The sequence below is a fragment of the Brachyistius frenatus genome, unplaced genomic scaffold, assembly GCF_029030835.1.
Source record: "Brachyistius frenatus isolate BFR_SWC_R1_liver_20210118 unplaced genomic scaffold, ASM2903083v1 Contig_24, whole genome shotgun sequence".
NCBI classification, from domain to species: Eukaryota; Metazoa; Chordata; class Actinopteri; family Embiotocidae; genus Brachyistius; species Brachyistius frenatus.
The window spans coordinates 5,004,353-5,024,657 of record NW_027210623.1 but is presented as its reverse complement, the minus strand read 5'-3'; the positions used below and the strand labels follow the sequence as shown (position 1 = coordinate 5,024,657).

General features: G+C 39.1%; 2 protein-coding genes across 3 annotated transcripts; one reads left to right on the top strand and one right to left on the bottom strand.

Annotated features, from left to right (window-relative positions):
- Positions 1–3,024: 3,024 nt before the first annotated feature.
- On the bottom strand, positions 3,025–8,293 carry grpr (gastrin-releasing peptide receptor). The gene is made up of 4 exons (XM_069697568.1): positions 7,986–8,293; positions 5,267–5,618; positions 4,208–4,321; positions 3,025–3,594 (listed from the first exon to the last, which is right to left on the bottom strand). The coding sequence occupies exons 1-4, from the start codon at positions 8,291–8,293 to the stop codon at positions 3,313–3,315; spliced, it is 1,056 nt and encodes a 351-aa protein (XP_069553669.1). The 3' UTR covers positions 3,025–3,312.
- Positions 8,294–13,957: 5,664 nt separating this feature from the next.
- LOC138620546 (cell surface A33 antigen-like) lies at positions 13,958–19,751 on the top strand. Of its 2 annotated transcripts, none has more exons than XM_069697840.1 (7): positions 13,958–14,109; positions 14,846–15,009; positions 15,104–15,320; positions 15,555–15,719; positions 16,801–16,917; positions 17,029–17,155; positions 17,899–19,751. In XM_069697840.1, exons 1-7 carry the CDS (start codon positions 14,070–14,072, stop codon positions 18,314–18,316), a joined length of 1,248 nt encoding a protein of 415 aa, XP_069553941.1. In that variant the 5' UTR covers positions 13,958–14,069; the 3' UTR covers positions 18,317–19,751. The 2 variants fall into 2 exon arrangements, with proteins under 2 accessions (XP_069553941.1, XP_069553940.1); XM_069697839.1 differs by having other exon boundaries at positions 14,837–15,009.
- The last annotated feature ends 554 nt before the right edge of the window (positions 19,752–20,305 follow it).

The following is a 20,305-nucleotide window of genomic DNA, read 5'->3' as shown; positions in this document are numbered from 1 at the left end:
CCTAAAAATAAATTGATTAGAGTAACATGCTGAAGTATTGGAGGAAATGTATGGAGGGTTCATCAACTTTATTAATATCAGTATCTATATGTCCAAAAGTATGTAGACATGATAACACCAGACACCTAGATATGACACCCTTATGTATGTAGTTATAAAATCAAGGGCTTTAGCGGAGGAGCCCAATATCTTAAGCTGTGCTTATTCTCACTCTTACCCCTCACATATCTGACAGCTATACACCTTGCAACCACTTAGCCAGGCATAAAGACTGGAAATGAGGGGGGAAAAGCTTGACTGACTCTATCCAAAGGTAACAAAATCTACTTACCTGCACTTCTAAAGCTCACTGATTAACATGCTGCTATGTTATTTGTTTGTTTAATCCATCCAAAAAAAAAAAAAAAAAAAGTTAAAAAGGACTGTTTACAGGACTTTTTCTTGACACGTGACTTCCTGGAGTCTCATCATCACTATGATTTCTTGGCTGTGAAGTCTCTGCATGTAAAACCATATGTTGGATATGTTGCGATAAGGTCAGGTATTAATGTTGGTTGTATAAGTCGCCAAGTTCCTCTTAAAGCTGAAGGACGGGATGGAGGTCAGGTCTTTGCAATTCAGTGAGCAAGTCAAGTAAGGGACCAGGCCAAACAGCCCCACACCAAAAGTGTACAACCATGTGTCCACATACTTTTGGCTTTGTAGTGTATAAAGTCTTCACATCTGGTCACTCCTTAAACATGCCCATACAGTAGGTGTAACAAGGCTGCTAACCGCATATGGATCAATACATTGCTCAGTGAACAGGTGCGACAGCCAAACTCACATTGACCTTTGGAGTCTGAGGAGGAGCACTTCGAGTGTTTTTGCTTGAAATGTCTTTCCTCTTTTCGAGACCGTTCCTTAGAGTCTGTCCACACAGATGAACTACTGAGGAAAACTTTTGAGTGTAATTCAAAAGAAAGTTCAGATCAGACATCTAATGGAGATCACCCCCCTCAGTCCTCCAAACTGTATCATACGATACTGTTTATCGTTGCGTAGGTTGACCCTAGAAGACTTGTTTTCACATATTCAGTTTTGCTAAAGTACATGCCAGATGTTATGATGATTTTGTGTCATCTCAATTAGTTTGGGAGTCTATTATGGACCACTTTGAAACGTATGTGTCATGTGGAAACTGAAAACATCCAGTAGCTACACTGAGAGTGAAGTTGTGACCTTAGAGTTTTTCAATCCAGATTTGGGTTTTGGGTGTTTCAGCCGTAACCACCAGAGACCCTACCCAAAGATGGGCGCAGTAGATTTGGCCAACCTCCAGCGTGCAGAGCCCCAATCCTCACTTACACTAAAAGGTGGTAGGCTATTTGTTTTCAGACATGGGGATAAGGTTAGGTTTCAGATTAGGCACCAGTTGACAGTGAAAACAAAATCACAGCACCGTATAATTTAGAGCTCGCATATCCCTGGCTCATCAAATCAAGCACCATCCCATAGGAAGCAAGTCCCCCTTTATGAAGTGTTCCATTTTACACTGTTTCTACAGCAGCCCAGAAGGAACAGACCAAACTCTTCTTACAAGTTTCATGGCCTCCGTAGATCCCCTTACACACTTGAAAGGGAAGCGTGAGCTGAGGTGAGGGGTGTTCAGCTGGTTGCAATCTGCAACCTCACCACGCGATGCCACTAAATCCCACATACTGGTCCTTTAAATTAAAAAGACAAGAACTAATCCTTAAATACATTTTCGCCTTTCCACTTTGTGGCCCTGACTCTAAATGTGGCACATTAAGCAGGTGGTTGAGACCAAGCAGGGCAGAAATTTTACAAGATGCTCACACCACAACCAAACAAACACTATCCAAACAGGATTATGCACCCACTCATCACAACCTGGCCTTCTCCCTCTGTGAAACACTGAATTAGGACAGTGCTGTGTGATATGGAGACTATAAATCTAGCATTTGACAGCACAGAATAATCTTGTCCTGATGCACAGCGGTGCAGAAACTAAGTGGTTTACACACAGTCAACAGGACTAAGACATGAAACATAACCGAAGTATAAACATGAGCTTCCATCTTCTCTGTACAATATCATATAGAAAGAGACTGTGCGCACTGATTTTAATGCAAATTTGATTGATTTTACAGGATTATCTTTCTTCTGCTAGGGAGAGAAGTGCACAGAGCAGTCACCTAAAGATAAGCACCACCAGTCTGAAACGTGCAAATTTAATTTCTTTGAGAAATGTGTATAAATTACAAAACGCACACAACAAAAACATAATACCACACATTGTTTAATTTAATACCAAATTACAAATGTGACTTTTAGTGCATGCTTTTACTTTCACTTTTAATTTTTCACAATGTATACAATTTCACTTCAGGTTTCACAGCATCTGATATTTCAAAACCTTTTACAGATACAGTGACAGGGTAAACACAGAATATTTTACATCAATATTCAGTTCAATATCCAATAACACAAAAATACCACATTTCAAAATACATTCATTGAAGTTTATCTTTTGGCAAAATCATAGCAAAAGCATAAAATCCTATTTAATCTAGTACCTAAAATCACACAAAATGCCAATTGTTTGTGACCTTGAAGGGAAACTTTGCTATACATCTTATATCCTATTTTTAGCTGAGTTACACAAGATTCTTATGATCAAAATAGTTGGCATGGCCACTCACTCAAAAGTAGAAATGCTGAATAATATTTTTTAAAACACACACAATAAAGCAGTTGATAAAAAAAAAAAAAAAGCTCAAGACACTTTAAACACTGCTACAATTAAATATTACAACTCAGTGTTTGATATCCAAGTATGTCAACATGAAATTAATGAGCTGAACACACACACACACACACACACACACACACACACACACACACACACACACACACACACACACACACACACACACACACACACACACACACACACACACACATTAGCATAGCTGTCTTAGTGAGGGGCATGTATTGTATTGTATTTAATGTTTTCCCAAGTCCTTTACCCCAACCTTAACCATCACAACTAAATGCCTAACCCCAACCATGACAATACCATCACAATAACTTAAACCCAAATCTAAACTTACACTTTAAATAAAGTTTTAACCCTCAGACGACCCTGAGGTGAGGACTGACTGAAATGTCATCAACTTTGACAAAATGTTCCGATAATCTAAAACAAAAACTGTTCCTCTCACAAATAGTTGTACAAGTGCACACCTGCACACTTGCAGGTTACAGTACACTTGGTACATCTTTGCCCTCTGCCTCACGCACACAGACTCACACACAGTCCTCCTGACAGACTTGCCTGCCATTAATCACGGTCAGACTCGCCACAGAGTGATGAGTGCTGCGGACTGAAGTCACACGTGTGTTGTATTGTATCGTACTGTGTGAAGAGTGTTTGAAGATCATACGGCAGCAGCAACACAGCTGCTGGTTGAACTGCTTCTTGAAGGTGTCGCTCAGCAGGTAAAGGGCGAACGGATTAAGGCAGGAGTTGGTGAAGGCCAAAACACGAGCTACGACGCTGGTCACAAAGTGAGCCAGCGAGGTGTCCACCTGAGAGACAGGACAGAGAGTGAAAAGATTAAAAAAAAAAACATACAGGATGGAGAGGCACACAAATAGGAGCATGGGTGTATGGGGTGTCCACATATACTGTATGAATGCTTGCTGAATGTACACAAACATAATCAGAATTTTTGAAGCAAATTGCTTTCATTCGAACGCTTTATTGTCATCTGAGCCCCCTTTCTTCTTTTTTTTTTTTTAAAGAAAAGAAATTGTGGTATGTTTGCCCCTTTTTTTTTCAATAGCTTTGTCGGACACTCTGAAACAACTTAAATTCATATAGGCCTTTTCCCATTACCTACACAATCTCTAGTTTTTGAAAAAAAAATCAATTCCACTGTCCATTTCCAAATTAATTAAGGTTACATGTTATATGTTTCTTATTTTGTACATTTTTGGTCAGCTGTACATATATGACATGCTGTATATAAATAAGGAATATAGACTGGGGTAGACAAAAATCAAATTAAGTCATATAAGTGACTTGTAAGAACAATATAGATATAAAGAATATTTTTGTAAAATAAACAAATGCAGATATGTTACAATTAGAGACAAGCAAATGAACGAGCTTCATAAAGAGGTGTTTTTTTGTGTCTACCTGGGAGTAGTGATAGGAGCGGTATAAGTAGATGATGTGACTGGGCAGCCAACATACTGCAAAGAGGCCCACAAACACCAGCACAGTCTTGGCCAAGCGCTTTCTTGACTCAACCTGTTGGTTACAGAAAAAAATGTCAAACTGCAACCTTAAGGTCAGTGAATAAACATTTTAAACATTTTACGAAAACGTTTTCTTTTCATTTCTGTAACATTGTACTGTGACTTGTTCTTGGTGCGGTAGTAAACGCTTTCTGACCTCTTCACACCATGTTATCTGAGCAATTCATAATGTTGTTATGAGTTTATTTAACACAGCAGTAGCAGAAGTATCTCTTGACTGAATTCATCTTTTCTATCTGTGTCTGTCTCTGTTAGGTGTGTCATTGGGGAACCTGGAGTGCTAGTTTGACTGTAAGAGATGAAAGCTAGTGTAGATAGCCTGAGGGTAATCGGACATTAAGCATGGTGATGCAGAGCTGCTGTGTTTGTGTGGCACATTAAAGTCGACAAAAGAGAATGTATTCAGGGATTTTGATGGGAATGTATGGAACTATAAGGACATCCTGGCTTGATGACTTCGTTGCACCACACACCAAAGCCGGGGCAATTAGCCTGAAGGACATCTGGACATTTAGCCTGGTGATACAGATGTGCTGTGTTTGTGCGACACACTAAAAGAAGAGAGTTAGAAAGTAGCCTGATGACTTCATTCCAGCACACACTAATGCTACTTCACTGTCATTACTAAAATGGTTTCCCTCTTGATGACATCACCAATATCTCTTTGTATTATGTAAATACAGGAAGTACTGGCACTTCTTTTTATCCCACTTCAAGCACTGCTTAAAAACCAACTGTTATTCCACATTTGGTTTAAATATAACCACATATTTTCCAGAGTAAATATAATTCAACAGTAAACTGAATAGATAGAATATGACAAATTTAAACATTGGAAACATTTTGGAGACTTTTTCAAGGGATAGGCTCTGTGTTTAGGAGACTTGTGTCATTAGTATATCGCACATTAGTCCATGACTACAGTTTTAACACTGGCCTGTCGTCTTGCGTGCACATTCCCCTCCACAGGCAGGTTAGAGGCGCTCTTCATCAGGCTCCGGGTGATGAAGGAGTAGTACACTGATATGACCAGCAGGGGAATGACGTAGAAAATGAGAAAGGAGGCCATGGAGTGGATCTGAGGGTGCAGTTCCCCTGCATGGGGATAAGGAGCGCAGGTGACGAAGCTCTCATTAGTGGAGGTGATGTTGAAAGTGTGGAGGTCAGAGAATACGGCCTCGGGGATAGCCAGGATCAGGGAGAAGAGCCAGATGAGCAGCGCCCGCAGGACAATGCTGGTAGTGGTGGTCGATGTTTGGATGTCCAGGGGTTTTACAATGGCCCTGTACCTGAGATAGATTAGACAGACAGACAGATAGATAGATAGATGGATGGATAGACAAATAGATAGACACATCTATTCAAATGTATTAAAACTAATAAAAGTCATCAGCCGAAAACAGCGTGGAAGTAATTTCGAAAATGAGACAATTAAAACAATCCTTTTCTAGATGACATCATCGACCCACTAGTGTCATGAATATTGGTATATAGAGTAATCATAATTAAATCTTTCAACAGGTGTAACCCCAGGAGCAGACAGTCTCATCAGACACAAGTCAAGCTGTACTTTTTTCTTTGCCCATGATACGGCCTTTAGTCCTTTAAGTGGTGAAAAGAATATTCATGGGGAAACTAATTTCTGTGTGCAATTTAGAAGAAGTCTGAGCCCATCATATTTCTCCACATTTCCATAACTGAACTAGAAAGCACTCACAGTGGCAAAACTACCAAGATTGTAAACATGAGGTTTTAATAACGTGGGAGGATTTTTTTTTTTTTTTTTTTTTTAAATTCTAAATCGGATCAGTGAGGGAATGCGAAAAAAAAAAATCTTGATGTTATGTTGATGATTGTGTATTGTGCTGCACAGATGACTAACCAGCTAGCCCCAGCCCATTCCATAATATAATACCACCCGGCGATTTAACAGGTGATAGTGAGTCACTGTAGCATCCAGTCTGCCCTCAATCCAACATGAAAGGAAGAGGAAGTAGCATATTTGAACCTCTTGTTAGAATGAATGGGACAGTAAACGCAGTGGTGGATGGAACTCTCTGCAAAATTTAACAACGACATTTCTCTCCACTGATGCAGACAGCTGCTGTTGACGAAAGGAAGTTTGATGCTGATCTCATGACATTTCTTCTAGATTGGTGAGTAACCAGCTATCAATACTAGCGTTGGCTACAGAGGCATCTTATTGTATAACATCCGTGGTGTTCTGGCTATCAGGCTGGGACAAATCCCAGTGGGCCTGTCCGTCTTTTTACTGGCCCTATACTGTAATTCAGGGTGCACATGAGAGTTTGTTGTAGGTGGTCTGGTTCCAGCACATAAGTCGAGGGCTGAATTTCTTTTTTGACATTACTGACGGTATTAATTTGTTAAGTCAGCTGTTTTTTTTACAGGCACTTCAGACCAAAATAAGAATAGCTTAGAATAGCTCAGTTTGCCCAATTAGCTCATCTAATTCATCACCCATGATCTACCAAACTTATTCAACTTTATATACCAGGCGTTCTGATCTCGTTTGGACAATTCAAAATGGATCCTTGGTTCAGCTAATAGATGCTTTTGTTATGACTGTTTTCTTAAGAAAATAGTAGCTACTATGGTTGGTAAAAACAAAGATAAGCAAGCTAAACTATAGGCTTAACCGGTTTCCATTTTAGTTGATACATTACTCAGCCCATGTGGTCTAACGTTTATATCATCAGTTGTAAAAAAATAAAAAAAAGCCAGCCACTAAATACTAATAACTATTGCCTTTTAAGATAAAAGGTGATATTACATGACTGGACATAATTACCTATTGCACCCTCAGCCTTCAAACCTTTATATTGCAGATATAATATATATATAATAATATATATATATATATAAAACTCACATTCAAAGTATTCTTTATGGTATAATTTACAGTATATAACAGCATTTGTTTGCTTACAGCTCAAGTTAATATGGGTTCAATGCTGCTCTTGGCGACAGAAAAGAAGTGGCCAAGGATGGGAGATAAAGGAAACAGGTCCACGCTCTTACGCATGCTCACATCACACAGTGATGAGACACAAAAAAAAGGCTACCTTTATATAAGGAATTATTGTGTATTTTGTGTCCCTAAAGAGTTTAGAAATATCGATCATTTTTTTCCTCATGTTTTAGAAGGATGCTCACTATTATTAAAGCATTCTGAAACACGTTTCTAAGTACACACAAACATTGAAGGACTACAAATGCACCATCAAATTTGACTGACATCTGAGACTTTAAAACATTCTAAAAAAAAAAAAATGCATTCAGACTGTGCCAGAGATGATTTTTATTACCTGCAAAAAAAATAATCACCTTAATGCCATTTGGACCGCAAGTTTAAAATCATTAATTGACAGCAATTATTCACCCATTGGTTCATATAGCTATTCATCACATTCACACGTGGCAAAAGCCCTGAACAGAAGCAGCTCTGTGCGTAATGTTCCGCTGATCAATACATGGGTAAATATTTATTGGACACCAACTTTGAATTAACCACATATCTTTCTAATGAAAAAAATGACGACATTTTGATAAACTGGCTGCCATATATACCATGATACTTTAAATTTTCCTGACTATGTTAAACTAGTTGACATTAACAAATTACAGAATCCTACCTGTCAGCAGAAAGGGCTGTAAGAGTGAACACAGACACGCCAACCGAAGTGAGCTGGATGAAGGGGATAATTTTACAGCCCACTCTCCCGAACAGCCACTCCTCTGACAGGTAGCGGCTCGCGTCCACCGGAGCGCAGGTCACCAGAAGTAAAACATCTCCGAGCGCAAGACTCGACATGAACATATTCGGAACATTGCGGATAGATTTGGCAGAGCAAAATGTCTTGATTAGCGTGATGTTGCCGATCAGCCCTAAAACACTGATTACACCGTAAACAGAAGCGATGGCCACGCCGGTGTACCACATCGTCCGTGCCGAGCTTAGAGGAGCAGTGACGCTGCGCAACGCGTTTGGGTACTGTCAAACCAACTGAGATATCGTTAAATAAATATTCAAACTTAGATAGACTGGGACAGCTCCTTTTCATTCTCATCTAACAGTGGGAGAAATGTTTTCTCCTCAATGAGCTTTGGGTCTGATAGAGCTTTCACGCGGTGCGCACAAAGGCACTCAACAGGCACCATGAAGAACAATAAATATGTTATTGAATATGAGAGAGACAGCATGAATATGATAAGCAGTATGATTGAAAGGGTTAAGGGGCTAAAAACATTTGGGAAAAATATTAGTATTGTACTGAAGTGGAAGTTTGAATGTGTTGTTGCTGAAGAACAATGGAGCAATCAGAATTGTTTGTCTCTTAAAAGGAGCTACATTATTGCACTAAAATATTTTGTTATAAAAAGGGATGATCCTCTAGCACAATAAAAAATTAAATTGCCACCATAAAATTAGGGCCAGAGCACCGAAAGTCCTATTATAATTACAATTACAATTCATTTGAGAGTGCTTTGACTGATAAAAGTCCTGTTTACTCACTTGGTGTGTGTGTGTGTGTGTGTGTGTGTGTGTGTGTGTGTGTGTGTGTGTGTGTGTGTGTGTGTGTGTGTGTGTGTGTGTGTGTGTGAGAGAGAGAGAGATCATAGAACCACCAACCGACCAGGATGCTTCCCAACTGCCTCGTTGCCCCCTGCAGTGTGTACAAGAACTAAAAGCATTTCAGGTAAGGAGATGTTTAATGTATCTAAATCAAGAATGACCTCAGGGATGTAAGATGTGACAGAGACAGTGTCATAGAGAATGATATAAATGTTAAGGGTGTTGAAATGCAAAAAGTGTTTGGCCACCAGTTGAAGTGGGATGATGGTTGTTACATGTTAGTGTTTATCTTTGTCTAAAAGCGCTGTGCAGTTGTTATTAGTCTTCAGCAATCTGTTGTTGACCTTTTCTTTTATATGCTTAATAAGAGCACTGAACATTTTGTTCAAGTGTGAACTAACAAACCAGCAATGATGGATGTTTTTTGCCACTTCAATGCAGCAGAAACAAGTTGTAAACCGAACATTTATATCTCATCATCTATTAATTTGATATGGCACACATGGAAAACAGCTGTCTATTACCAAATATATCCAGCACTTTCAGAGCAGCTGGCAGACGTTACCCCAATATTTATTGTCCTTTCGCTCTGTTTTTGCATTTTCTTTGAGTGCAGAGGTTCCCAACTTTTCAAACCATGTATCACCATATATGTGTCAAATCAAATTTTCCATATATCTCTTCTAACTGCAGATACCATTAACTTTTTTTATCAAATAAAATCCATTGATTTAACTATGTATGTTGTAATAGCCTTTGAAAGGCTAAATAACAACAACATAGGGGTACTGTTTAAAAAAAAAAAAAATCAAAGACTACATTTATTAATCAGAGCACTCACACAAAAAAATCAGCAGGGGGAGGCTTGTAGAAACCACAGATTGTATGAAAACAGTAATGTAAATGTTAGTGCTTACAGGTGGAACCACGTGTGTCGCCAGTGGTACATGTGCCACAGTTTTTGAATCGCTGTGCTGAGGGATAATTATCAGGTTGTTTTTCTGCTTAATGCATCACTCCAGTCTCTTACTGTCTGTTATTAAGGACACACCATGATGTGTAGAGAGGGTTTTACGAGAGCTCCTTCACCAAAAGAAGCTTCCTGCTGCGACCAGGAAATTAGGCTCTGAGACCAGTGATGGTAAACCCGAACACTAAAGTAGAGCTACTAATGGATATACAGTGAGCTGAAACCCATTATGAAGCTGCTAAAGTTGAGGGGAGCTGCAGATTAAGGTGATATAATTATTAAGTGACTCCTTCACATTGTCACACTGTTTCCACTCCCATGCTACCGTGCTACTTTAAAATATTTATTATGGGCACTTTAAAGATACCGACGAGCATACTTAGTTTAAGAAAATTAATTTGGGGACAAGATTAAGAGTCGACAACCATACAATGATCTGTAAGGCTGTAATGAGATACAGTGGTGCTAATGTAAGCATGCTAACATGCTCACAAAAATTATTCACAGTCTAAATTTAGCATAGGATGCTAATTATCACTGGAGCAGTGGTTAGCACTGTTGCCTCACACTGTCGCCTGGGTTTGAACCTCAACTGAGACTCTTCGGTGGGGAGTTTGCATGCTCTCCCTGTGCCTGTGTGTCTCCCACCGTCCAAAGACATGCGTGTCAGGTTAACTGATGATTCTAAATTGGCTGGAGGTGTCAACGTGAGCATGAAGGGTTGTCTGTCCTTCTGTGTTTGCCCAGTGATGGACTGTCTTCCAAAGATTTACCATGCCTTTGCTCAAAGTCAGGTGGGATAGGCTGCAGCCCCCCTTTGAGCCGGTTTAGGCAGGTATTGATAATGGACAGATGTCATGAACCAAAATATCAGAGAATTTACTTATGAGCAGAAGGTGGCGCTGGATGACAAGGTGATGGATTATCAAAGTTATTAGGCTACAAATTATCCTAAAGGTGAAGGCGTACAGTGTTGTTAGAATCCCACCAGTAATTAAATTAGGTCAATATTAATAACTCGTACATTTGTGCCAGTCGTTTGAAGGGATTTAAAATGTTGTGTTTTCACAGACTGATTGAATTCCCCTGATCTCCTGTTGACTCCACATCTGGCACAAAATGGACCCTCAGCCGCCGCACGGTAATGAAGCTTCACAGGTATTAGAGATGAAAAAGGGCTAATAGGCCATCAGCAGGCACTCAAGTAGAGAAATGATCCATGAAAGACCACTTACAGCTGATGCAGGGACACATTTATTCAACAGAGATATCACAGGTACAAACACAGAAACAACAAGGACCAAGAATCCAATAGGATGTTATATACAAAGGAGAAAGAACATCTCTAATCCCTTTTTATCTCTCCGGTTTGTCATGAACTGCCAGGCAATTTTACATGATTTAATAGAATGAGACAGCGAATGAAAGGTGTCGTGGGGTCTGAAGTCATTATGTGGAGGTGAGATAAGAGAGCAAGAGAGCAAGAGAACAAAAGATTAAATTGGGTGTAGTTTTAAGCTGTGGAGAAGAGGTTTGGATGAGAGACAGAGAAAATAACCTGGAGATTAGAAGCATCTGGGTGTGCGCGCGCACACACACACACACACACACACACACACACACACACACACACACACACACACACACACACACACACACACACACACACACACACACACACACAAACTTTTCATGGTTCACTAAACACAAATTTAAGCAAGCAAAACCGAAACTTTAAAATATTTTTCACCCTTTTATAAAATGATTCTGGCTTTGTGAAAAGATTACTCTTAAATGTCACGTAAATATCAAGCAAAAGATGTTATGACGCTTCCACTATTTTCCGACATTAAGTGGATCATTTCATAGCGGAAACACAGAGCTCAATTATCTTTAATTGCAGTCTCCTGCCTGTTAGGTGGTATGTCACAGAATGCTGTAGTGAATCTCTTGTGAACCTTCACAAAATGCGACGATATGTACAAGAGTTTAAAGCAGGAGGTTGCAGGAGTCAGCGATCACTTCACAGTTAAATACAGAGTTACACTAATGAAATCTTCTCTATTTGATCAGGTGTGTTTCTGTTTTATGTGTGTGTTAAAGCCAACTGTGTCTGCTCTACTCAGTCTGTATTTGTCTGTACGTGTTAGCGTTGCAGCGTTTCTGCTCGTCATTACTGACAACATATATTTTTTGTTTTTCAGGAGCAGGTGTTCAGGCAGCTATGGAGGTCAGGTGATAGTAAAAAAGCAGAAACACACTGAGGATGATTACAGAATAGGGCAGAAATGGCAAGAAGTCATCACCAAGTTAAAATACAATTGACAGTTCTCTCTGGATCGGTCTCGAGTCTGCTTAAATCCCTCCCCTTTCTTACCAGTATAGATCAGATAAATTCACTGTTTTAACTGTTCATTTAATCTGGTTTGGTGGGATGTAAGGAAATAATTAAATGTTTCTTCTGTTGTGTTCCCATCTGTTATCCCTCAACACTGAATCCCAATTAGGAGATTAGGAGTATCTGTTTGATGTCGTGGAATTTAAAGGCTTATCAGCTCTTACAGGCCTGTTGATCACATTACTCTTTTAAGTCCTTTGAAGAAATTATAATTGATTTTAACATTCCTCGTGAAAAGTTTTTAGTACATCCCTAAATTCTGCACGTTATTGAGTCTCTTTTAAAGAGGAACATGATTTGCTTAAAATTTTAAGAGCTCCTGATTTTGCCAATATTTCTCAAAAGGAAAATTTCTGAGACATTTAGAAAGAACATTATATAATTATTTTTTTTAATGTTTTATCTACTCTAAAATCTAAATGAGGCCATTTGAAAACAAAAGTGGTTACCTCCAATTTTGGGCACAAATAAATTACAAAAGTGTGTGTGATATTTTCATGGTAACACAAATTACAGCACAACTGTGGCTTGAGCCTGTGTCTACATCTTGTACGTATCATTTTCTAATAATAGAGTTATGAGCTGGTACAGGAATTGGTGCACCTAAATAATACACCTAAATACATCTAAAATAAATAGGCTACTCCATGGTATTGATCAACCATTAACCCACCCAGCATAGGCTCCTCTGCACAGAAGATTCTGGTGACGTGGTTCCAGACTTTTATATTTTCCACCTCTCAAAAGATTTTTTAAAGTAAAGCAGATCAAATTCAAACTCTGTTTTGTCTATTCTGAGTCAGTCTAATGTATTTCCTCTTTCATGCCTGAAGCATTATCTCTCCTTTTTTTTTTTTCGAAAGGGTTTCATTGGGTTTCATGAAATGTGTGCAGCACAATGTAGGAGTGTTGGATCCACACAAAGAAACACATAGTCAAGGCTGAATCCAAACACTTTGAGGTGTGTGTATGCCTCAAAATCAAAAATGTTATATAGAACAGTACAATTGAGAACAGTTGCTGCAGAAGTGCTGCTTACATTTGTTTCTTTCGGTTCCTTGTGTGTGTGTGTGTGTGTGTGTGTGTGTGTGTGTGTGTGTGTGTGTGTGTGTGTGTGTGTGTGTGTGTGTGTGTGTGTGTGTGTGTGTGTGTGTGTGTGTGTGTGTGTGTGTGCCTCCAGGTGGTGAATCCTTGTCAGACCAGTCTGACAGGAAAAAAAAAAACGTTTCTCATATCCCAGCACCACCCTCTTTCTGTCAAGTGTGTACTTGAGTTAATCCTGTAACTTCCCTCGTTTTTCTCTCTTACTACAAATCTGATTCTTTCAAAAGACAATAAATACTTGAGTAAAAATAAATAAAATTCACAAAAAGTTTATTTTAATGTAATGGGGATGACACCATTCAAATCGTGGCACAACATGTCTGACTTCAGCATAAAATATGGGAATTAAATGATATGTGCTCCTGCTGTTAACAACTGCTGTATCTCTGGGTACTGGTATCCCTGAAAAGGCAGATATGCTGGATTTGAGGACAAGCCAAAACTCGTCCGGTGGGCGGAACAATTATGCCTCCTGAACCGCAGGAGGTGCAGTGATTGGCGGAGAGCACCATCAGTCACGCAGGGACGGCGGGCGCACCCCAGAGCGCTCATCATCGGGTTTCTTTGCAAATGTCTATCGGGCGGCTCCTCTTCCCGTTTTCATCGTAGAGTAAACGAACAAACATAGAAGAGTCCGTGGAGGTTGGTTTGAGCGGACAAAAGTGTTTATCATGGAGAAGAGGATTTGTGTCCTGACTCTGCTCTGTCTGGGTGAGTATTCATCTGTCAACGTTTGCTTCTTTCCTTTGAGACTCACCGAGCTGCCACACCTGTGCGCACCTTCAGTTTCACCTTAGAAAGAAGAACAGGCCCAAAAAGCCTGATTACGGAGGTGATCCGCCTTTTTTTGTTGTTGTTGACTCAGGCTATCCTTTGAAAAATAATTAAGATAAGCAGACAAATATCATTTTGTAAAAAGACACTGGGGACCTTGAAATATTGTCGAATGTTTTTGACATGGGCAACCTTATAAAATTGCTTTACGCATGTAAAACTTGCTTCAAAATTTTGGATGACTCGATGAAAGACTTAATAACATCGGTTTCAAACAAAGATTATGTCCATTATTAATCTACAATTAATTTTCCTGGATCACTGGCTAAAGCAAGTTCTCAGGGACAATGTAGTCTTAAATTATCAAATTAAAACAAAAACAAAAAGGTTTTCTCTTGTTGGGGAAAAAAGATGAAAATATTTATGTAAGATTGTGGAAATTGTAAATTTTTTGCTTATAAAATACGGTTATTATCAAACTTCCTCTATTGTGCTGTGGGGGTGGGGTGGGGTAATAAGTTGTTTGTGCAGTTTCTGCAGCTAAATTTACGATAAAGGTTCTAACGCAGATAAACAAAAGTATATCACAATGAACTTAATCACAATTAACATAATTTCTCGCAAATGGTACTGATCAATATGTTTATCTTTAAATCTATGACTGTGTTGTCAGGTGTTGGCGCCCTTAATGTGGACATCCCACAAGATCTGTTTGAGTTCGCCAGAGGTGACAACATCACACTGCCCTGCAAGTTTACACCCAGAATCCCCCTAAAAAGGGATGGCCTGGTCATCATCACATGGTCTCTCCAGGCTAACACAATTGATGCGGAAGAGGTCAGTATCTGTCCGTCTATAAGAATATATTTAAAGATATGACAAATGTGTTTTCATCTTTTAAAATTTCTCTTCTGCTTTTGTTTTCAAACAGACCCAGATCATCGCCTACTATCATCCCTCTAAACGTACTGACATCAAATTACGGTATGAAGGTCGGGTGTCCCTGGATGTAGATATTCCTTCTGGAAGGGCTAACCTGAAGCTGAACTCCATCAGACTTGATGACAACAAGGAGTTTGAGTGTCGTCTGATGATCCCAGGGGACGACGAGGGCAAACCGGCCGACACTGCAACCTTGGTGGTTCTAGGTAACATATCATTTGTTCTTAAAAGGAATATTCTGCTTCAAAAGATTTTTTTACACTGCATGTTGTTTCAGGCTTTCCATTCAACATGAGGTCTTGACTTCTACTACTGAAGGAGCTGTTTTCACATTAAAAAACAACAACAACTATTGTCTGCAAGTTCTTTAAACAAAAATAATTGTTTTGCTGTTAAATTTAAGGAAAGATTATACCTTATTTCTATTTTCCTCTTTCTAGTGGCTCCATCTATACCCACCTGTAAGATCCAGGGAAAGGCCGAGTACGGCCAGAACATCAACCTGACCTGTGTTTCTGAGGAAGGTTCCCCGGCACCCACTTATAAATGGGACAGCCGCGATGTACGGAACATGCCTCGTGTGAAAGATCCCAGAAGCACTGACAGTAAGTACCAGCGACACATTAATCCTTGAAAAATACAAGTCAACTATCAGTGCATAAAGGTGGAGAACAACTATGGCCATGATGCGGGGTGTGAAACAGCTCGCACTCTGCTTTTAGTTGGAAGTTTAACTTTTTGAGTCAATTGTCAGCCATGTTTAAATATGAACCACAGGCGTGTAGTGCTCTCATATCACATGACTCTGAACTTTCACTTTGAACACTAATGTTTTGGAAGTCAACAAAGGAAACAGCTGACTTTTAGAGTGATTGTAGAAAATGTTGAGGTTTAGGGGCACAATTAGGCTCAACATCAAAGTCAGGATATTACTTTTTAATGACGAGTTTGACTTCTCATGGATTTTTTTTTAAGACTTATTCTGAAGTTGGTTTATTTAATAACCTATTTAGTTACTGAAGAATGGTCACAAAGTAATCAAGATTTCTACTGAACAGGACAATTTACAGAAGATAAACAGTCTTGTAAGTGCTCTCTTGAAGACAACCTGTGTGATGACAACATTGTTTCAAAATTGCCTGAAGCAAAGCTGTTATTTGGCCTTTCTGTACAACAATGTATTCTTTCTTATGGGATAATACTGAAATATTTGTAAAAACCTAAAATCATGCTCTACTTTGAACTCAACTCTGTCAAAGCCTCCTTACTTTATAACAGCCCCATAAAAATGAGTAAAAGACACTGATGTTACTGAACGTGTTCTAAAAGTACTCACCTACAATTCTACCAAATTTGATGCAACAGAAATAAAGCACAACAAATGCTACACCCATTTCAGTCGCAGTAGTACGAGGCGAACTCTTCGGAAAATGTGCCATGCTTGGTAACATTTAAAAAATGGCACCAGGACTTCCAGGGTGGAATTCATGAATACAAAATACTTTTGCATCATCAGAATGTCCAATAAAACTTTCAGAAACTATTAAAAAAAGAAGCACTGATTGTTTATTGACCACATTGAAGTTTTCAGAATACCAAAATTTGTTTATGAACATTTTCACTGCAGAATTTGCAGTCTATAAAATAGAAAAGTACACTAAATTTGACTGACTGTTTGTCTTTCAGAGGGAGGCATCCTGTCTCTATATAACATCTCCAAAGAGGCATCAGGCTACTACATCTGCACCTCAACCAACAAGATCCGGTCTGCCAGCTGCAATATCACCCTCTCAGTCATGCCACGTAAGAAAAACCTTCTCATAGCAACTTATATTCAATAAATACATCTACACAGCAATTTATTATCGTATGCATCCTTCTATTCTCTCAACTCAATTTCCTTCAATCCTGCAGCATCCATGAACATTGGTTCCACTGCAGGAATCATTGCTGCTGTTGTCGGTTGTTTGATCATCCTCATCATCGTCATCTATTGCTGCTGCTGCCGAAAGAAGAAGAAAGAGGAGGAATACGCCTTGGGGTAATGGAGTTTTCTGCCTTAAAGACGCATGCAAACACACTTGTGCTGACTGATCAATAAGATGCTCTGGTGTGAACTGTGTCTAATATCTCATACAGCCTGTTGACGAGGTGGAATGTGCAGATCATGGTCGGTCATATCGGCGCACTTAAGTTTGCAAACAGAAACGGACAGTTTTCTGTCTAAGACACCAGTAATATGTCGCTTTCAGTTTTACATCCTCTTCATGCAGGTAACCTAATCATCAAGTGGGACACTTATAAAAATCCTTCATTCAACCTGACATCATGAACAAAGAGAAGATCTGCATGGCACTTCACATTTTTGCACTTTTGTTTGGCCATATTTGCTCCATTTAATCAAAGGGCTTTATAGTCTGTCTTATCTTTGATTGTTCAATACTGCTTGAATATTATGTTTTTCATCAACTGGAAACAAGGGCAGATTTTTAAATTTCAGCATCAATAATACAAGAAACTTGAATTTTTTACACAAGCAGCATCCAAATGAGCATTTGTGCTCTAAACACAGCTGATATACTACCGGCGTTACTGAGTCACATTTATTGACGTGATTCAAAGCGTTGATGGAATGCAGAGTATATAAGATATTCTTTAAATACCAGGTCTATATGATAGTGGAAACAAAATCAACAAATAAAACACAGATTTGTCTATTTAAATGGATGCACACTAGTATTCCTTCACCCTAAACGTGTGACTGTTGCTTGTCCACTTTTCTAGAACTCGTGAGGACGGGTACCATGACAAAGAGCCGGAGAGAAACGGGCAGGAGAGTGTACGGAGCAACGATGAACCCCATGTGAAGAGCTCTGATGATCAACGTGACCACGAGGAAAGGAGCGAGCGCGACTACGACGACCGGCGCAGCGACTACGACGACCGGCGCAGCGACTACGACGACCGGCGCAGCGATTACGACGACCGGCGCAGCGACTATACTGACCGCCGTGACAGGCACAGTGACCGCAATGAGCGCTATGATGACGACCGTCGCTATGATGACGACCGCCGCTACAATGAGCGTAATGACCGACGCTACGATGATGACGACCGCTACGATGAGCCCCACAATGACCGCGACCGTGACAGACCACCAGTGCCTGCCAATAAGCCAGCAAGGAGGGACTACGATGACTAAGACCTTCAACATGTATCAAACCACCACCTTCATCCTGTTTTATCCCAGTTGGCTTCACGCCAAGATGTGATCTAATTAGTCAAACAACAACTCAAGTGGGGGATTTTTTTTAGCAAAAAAATGACACTGGTGACTCAAAAACCCTTCAATTTCAAGTTGAAAGGAAGGTTAATTTTCTGTTTTCGGTTTAGGAGGAACAGTTTTGAGGGTGGGGTTGTTCATAACATTAACATATCATATGTGTACTTGAGAAGAGGAAGACACGAGTATGATCATTTGGGGAAGGGCAGGGCATCCAAAATGGTGTACACAAAGTCCATCTGAGGCAGGTGGCATCAACAATTACAACCTCTATTTAAGGGATAAAAACTGCCTGGAGCAAGATTTGAATCTTTATATGCAAACCTAACATTATATATTAGGAACCGGACAAACATTTTAACACATTTTAAAGTAATTTATTTGTCTGTTGGACATCCAACATTTGAGTGAACCAAGTTACTATCTTGATGAAGCTCAGGCTTGTGCTTGTAAAAGTAGATAGTATACAGAGTATTTGATGCAAATCTTCTGACTTGTACAGTAAGAGAAGAATGTAAGTAAAGATGATTGTCCCAATAGGTCTCCGTTTTTATATATTTTTTTCTAGTGAATATTGAATTTGTTATCACCCAGTTGAAAATGTAACACGCCCTGCTGTGATGTACTTTATCCTCTCTCATAATACACAGGATATTCTTCATGTTTAACAACCGTGGTTTACTTTGAAATGTGTATGAATATAACTTTACGGCAGTTCCATCTGGTTCGGTCACATTCTCGTGTGACTCGTTGACACAAACACTGAGACAAAACATGTGATTCATGTATTGTGTGGAACTGAGCTTTAAAATCCATAAATTAGGTGGTATTTTATCTTGAAACTCATGTAAGGCCTTTTGTCTGTTTTGTGTTTGTCTTGATTTAACAAAGCCTGTTGCTGGGTATAGTTAATGGTAGTTTATATTTTACAAAACTACCTCCAAACTATTGAAAACATCTTTGGCTTTGTGATGCTCTTTACGTTTGCTTAAACTATTTTTGGTCACAGTTTCTGTATGTTGTGTAAAAATAGAGGCATTGGATCAGCTGTAATATTTTCCATATTGAGTGCTTTAGTTTCCTTTTTTTATTTTACCACATTATAATAACTAGAACTTCTGTTAAATGTTGGACTTTTCACCACTAACGCCTTGTTTATTTTATATACATACATTGCAAATAACAATCATGTCTAAACTTTAAACACATAGAACCTTTTTTGCCATATCATCTTCAAAAAAAGTTTTTTTCCCACTGTATCATTACATAGAAATGGACTGTACATTTTATCAAGCAATTGTGAGTGTCATGAGTTTTTGATTGGGATTTGTATAAATGTTTTGTAATTATGAAACATGTTGACTTGTATGAAATATGTTGTGAAAATAAATGAACAAAGCAGCTTCTCTGTATTCTGAACACTAGATGGCAACAGAACCTCCCAGACAAACTTTGTGCTCACAGGATTACTAAATTACAGTTAGTTTGTTATGGTTGTGGTAGTATTTAAGTGTTATTGTTAATTGATGTATTTAATTAGGGGGCTTACTAAGGTCTGAAACTTGTTTTATTTTTACCTCGCCATAGTTCAAACTCCTCCTGTTTCCCTCCATCACCGCCGCCATCCATTGTCTGCGGATACACTTGATGAAGCATCTCGGCGAATCACACTGCTGTGTAAAGTCACACAACTAGTAACAATTAGGGGGTCGTTTAGACTTCAAAATAAGATAATATTACTAAAAAAAAAAAATGTCCCTGAAAAAGCTAAGACAGGCTTGTCTACACACAATTTTCAGTGATAGTGAAAGTAACAATTCATTTTACTAAAGCTTAAAATTTAACTTAAATGACGGTGTCACAAAGTGCAAATGTTCCTGTAGGGTTCTTTTACTTTGACGCTTTAAA

Coding starts and splice junctions, on each gene's coding strand:
- grpr (XM_069697568.1), bottom strand. CDS start 8,293: ATGTGGTACACCGGCGTGGCCATCGCTTCTGTTTACGGTGTAATCAGT. Junction 4,322..5,266: donor ATGTGCACGCAAGACGACAG/GCCAGTGTTAAA, acceptor TGTAACCAACAG/GTTGAGTCAAGAAAGCGCTT. Junction 3,595..4,207: donor GCTCCTATCACTACTCCCAG/GTAGACACAAAA, acceptor CCTGTCTCTCAG/GTGGACACCTCGCTGGCTCA.
- LOC138620546 (XM_069697839.1), top strand. CDS start 14,070: ATGGAGAAGAGGATTTGTGTCCTGACTCTGCTCTGTCTGG. Junction 15,720..16,800: donor AGATCCCAGAAGCACTGACA/GTAAGTACCAGC, acceptor TTTGTCTTTCAG/AGGGAGGCATCCTGTCTCTA. Junction 16,918..17,028: donor CACCCTCTCAGTCATGCCAC/GTAAGAAAAACC, acceptor TCAATCCTGCAG/CATCCATGAACATTGGTTCC.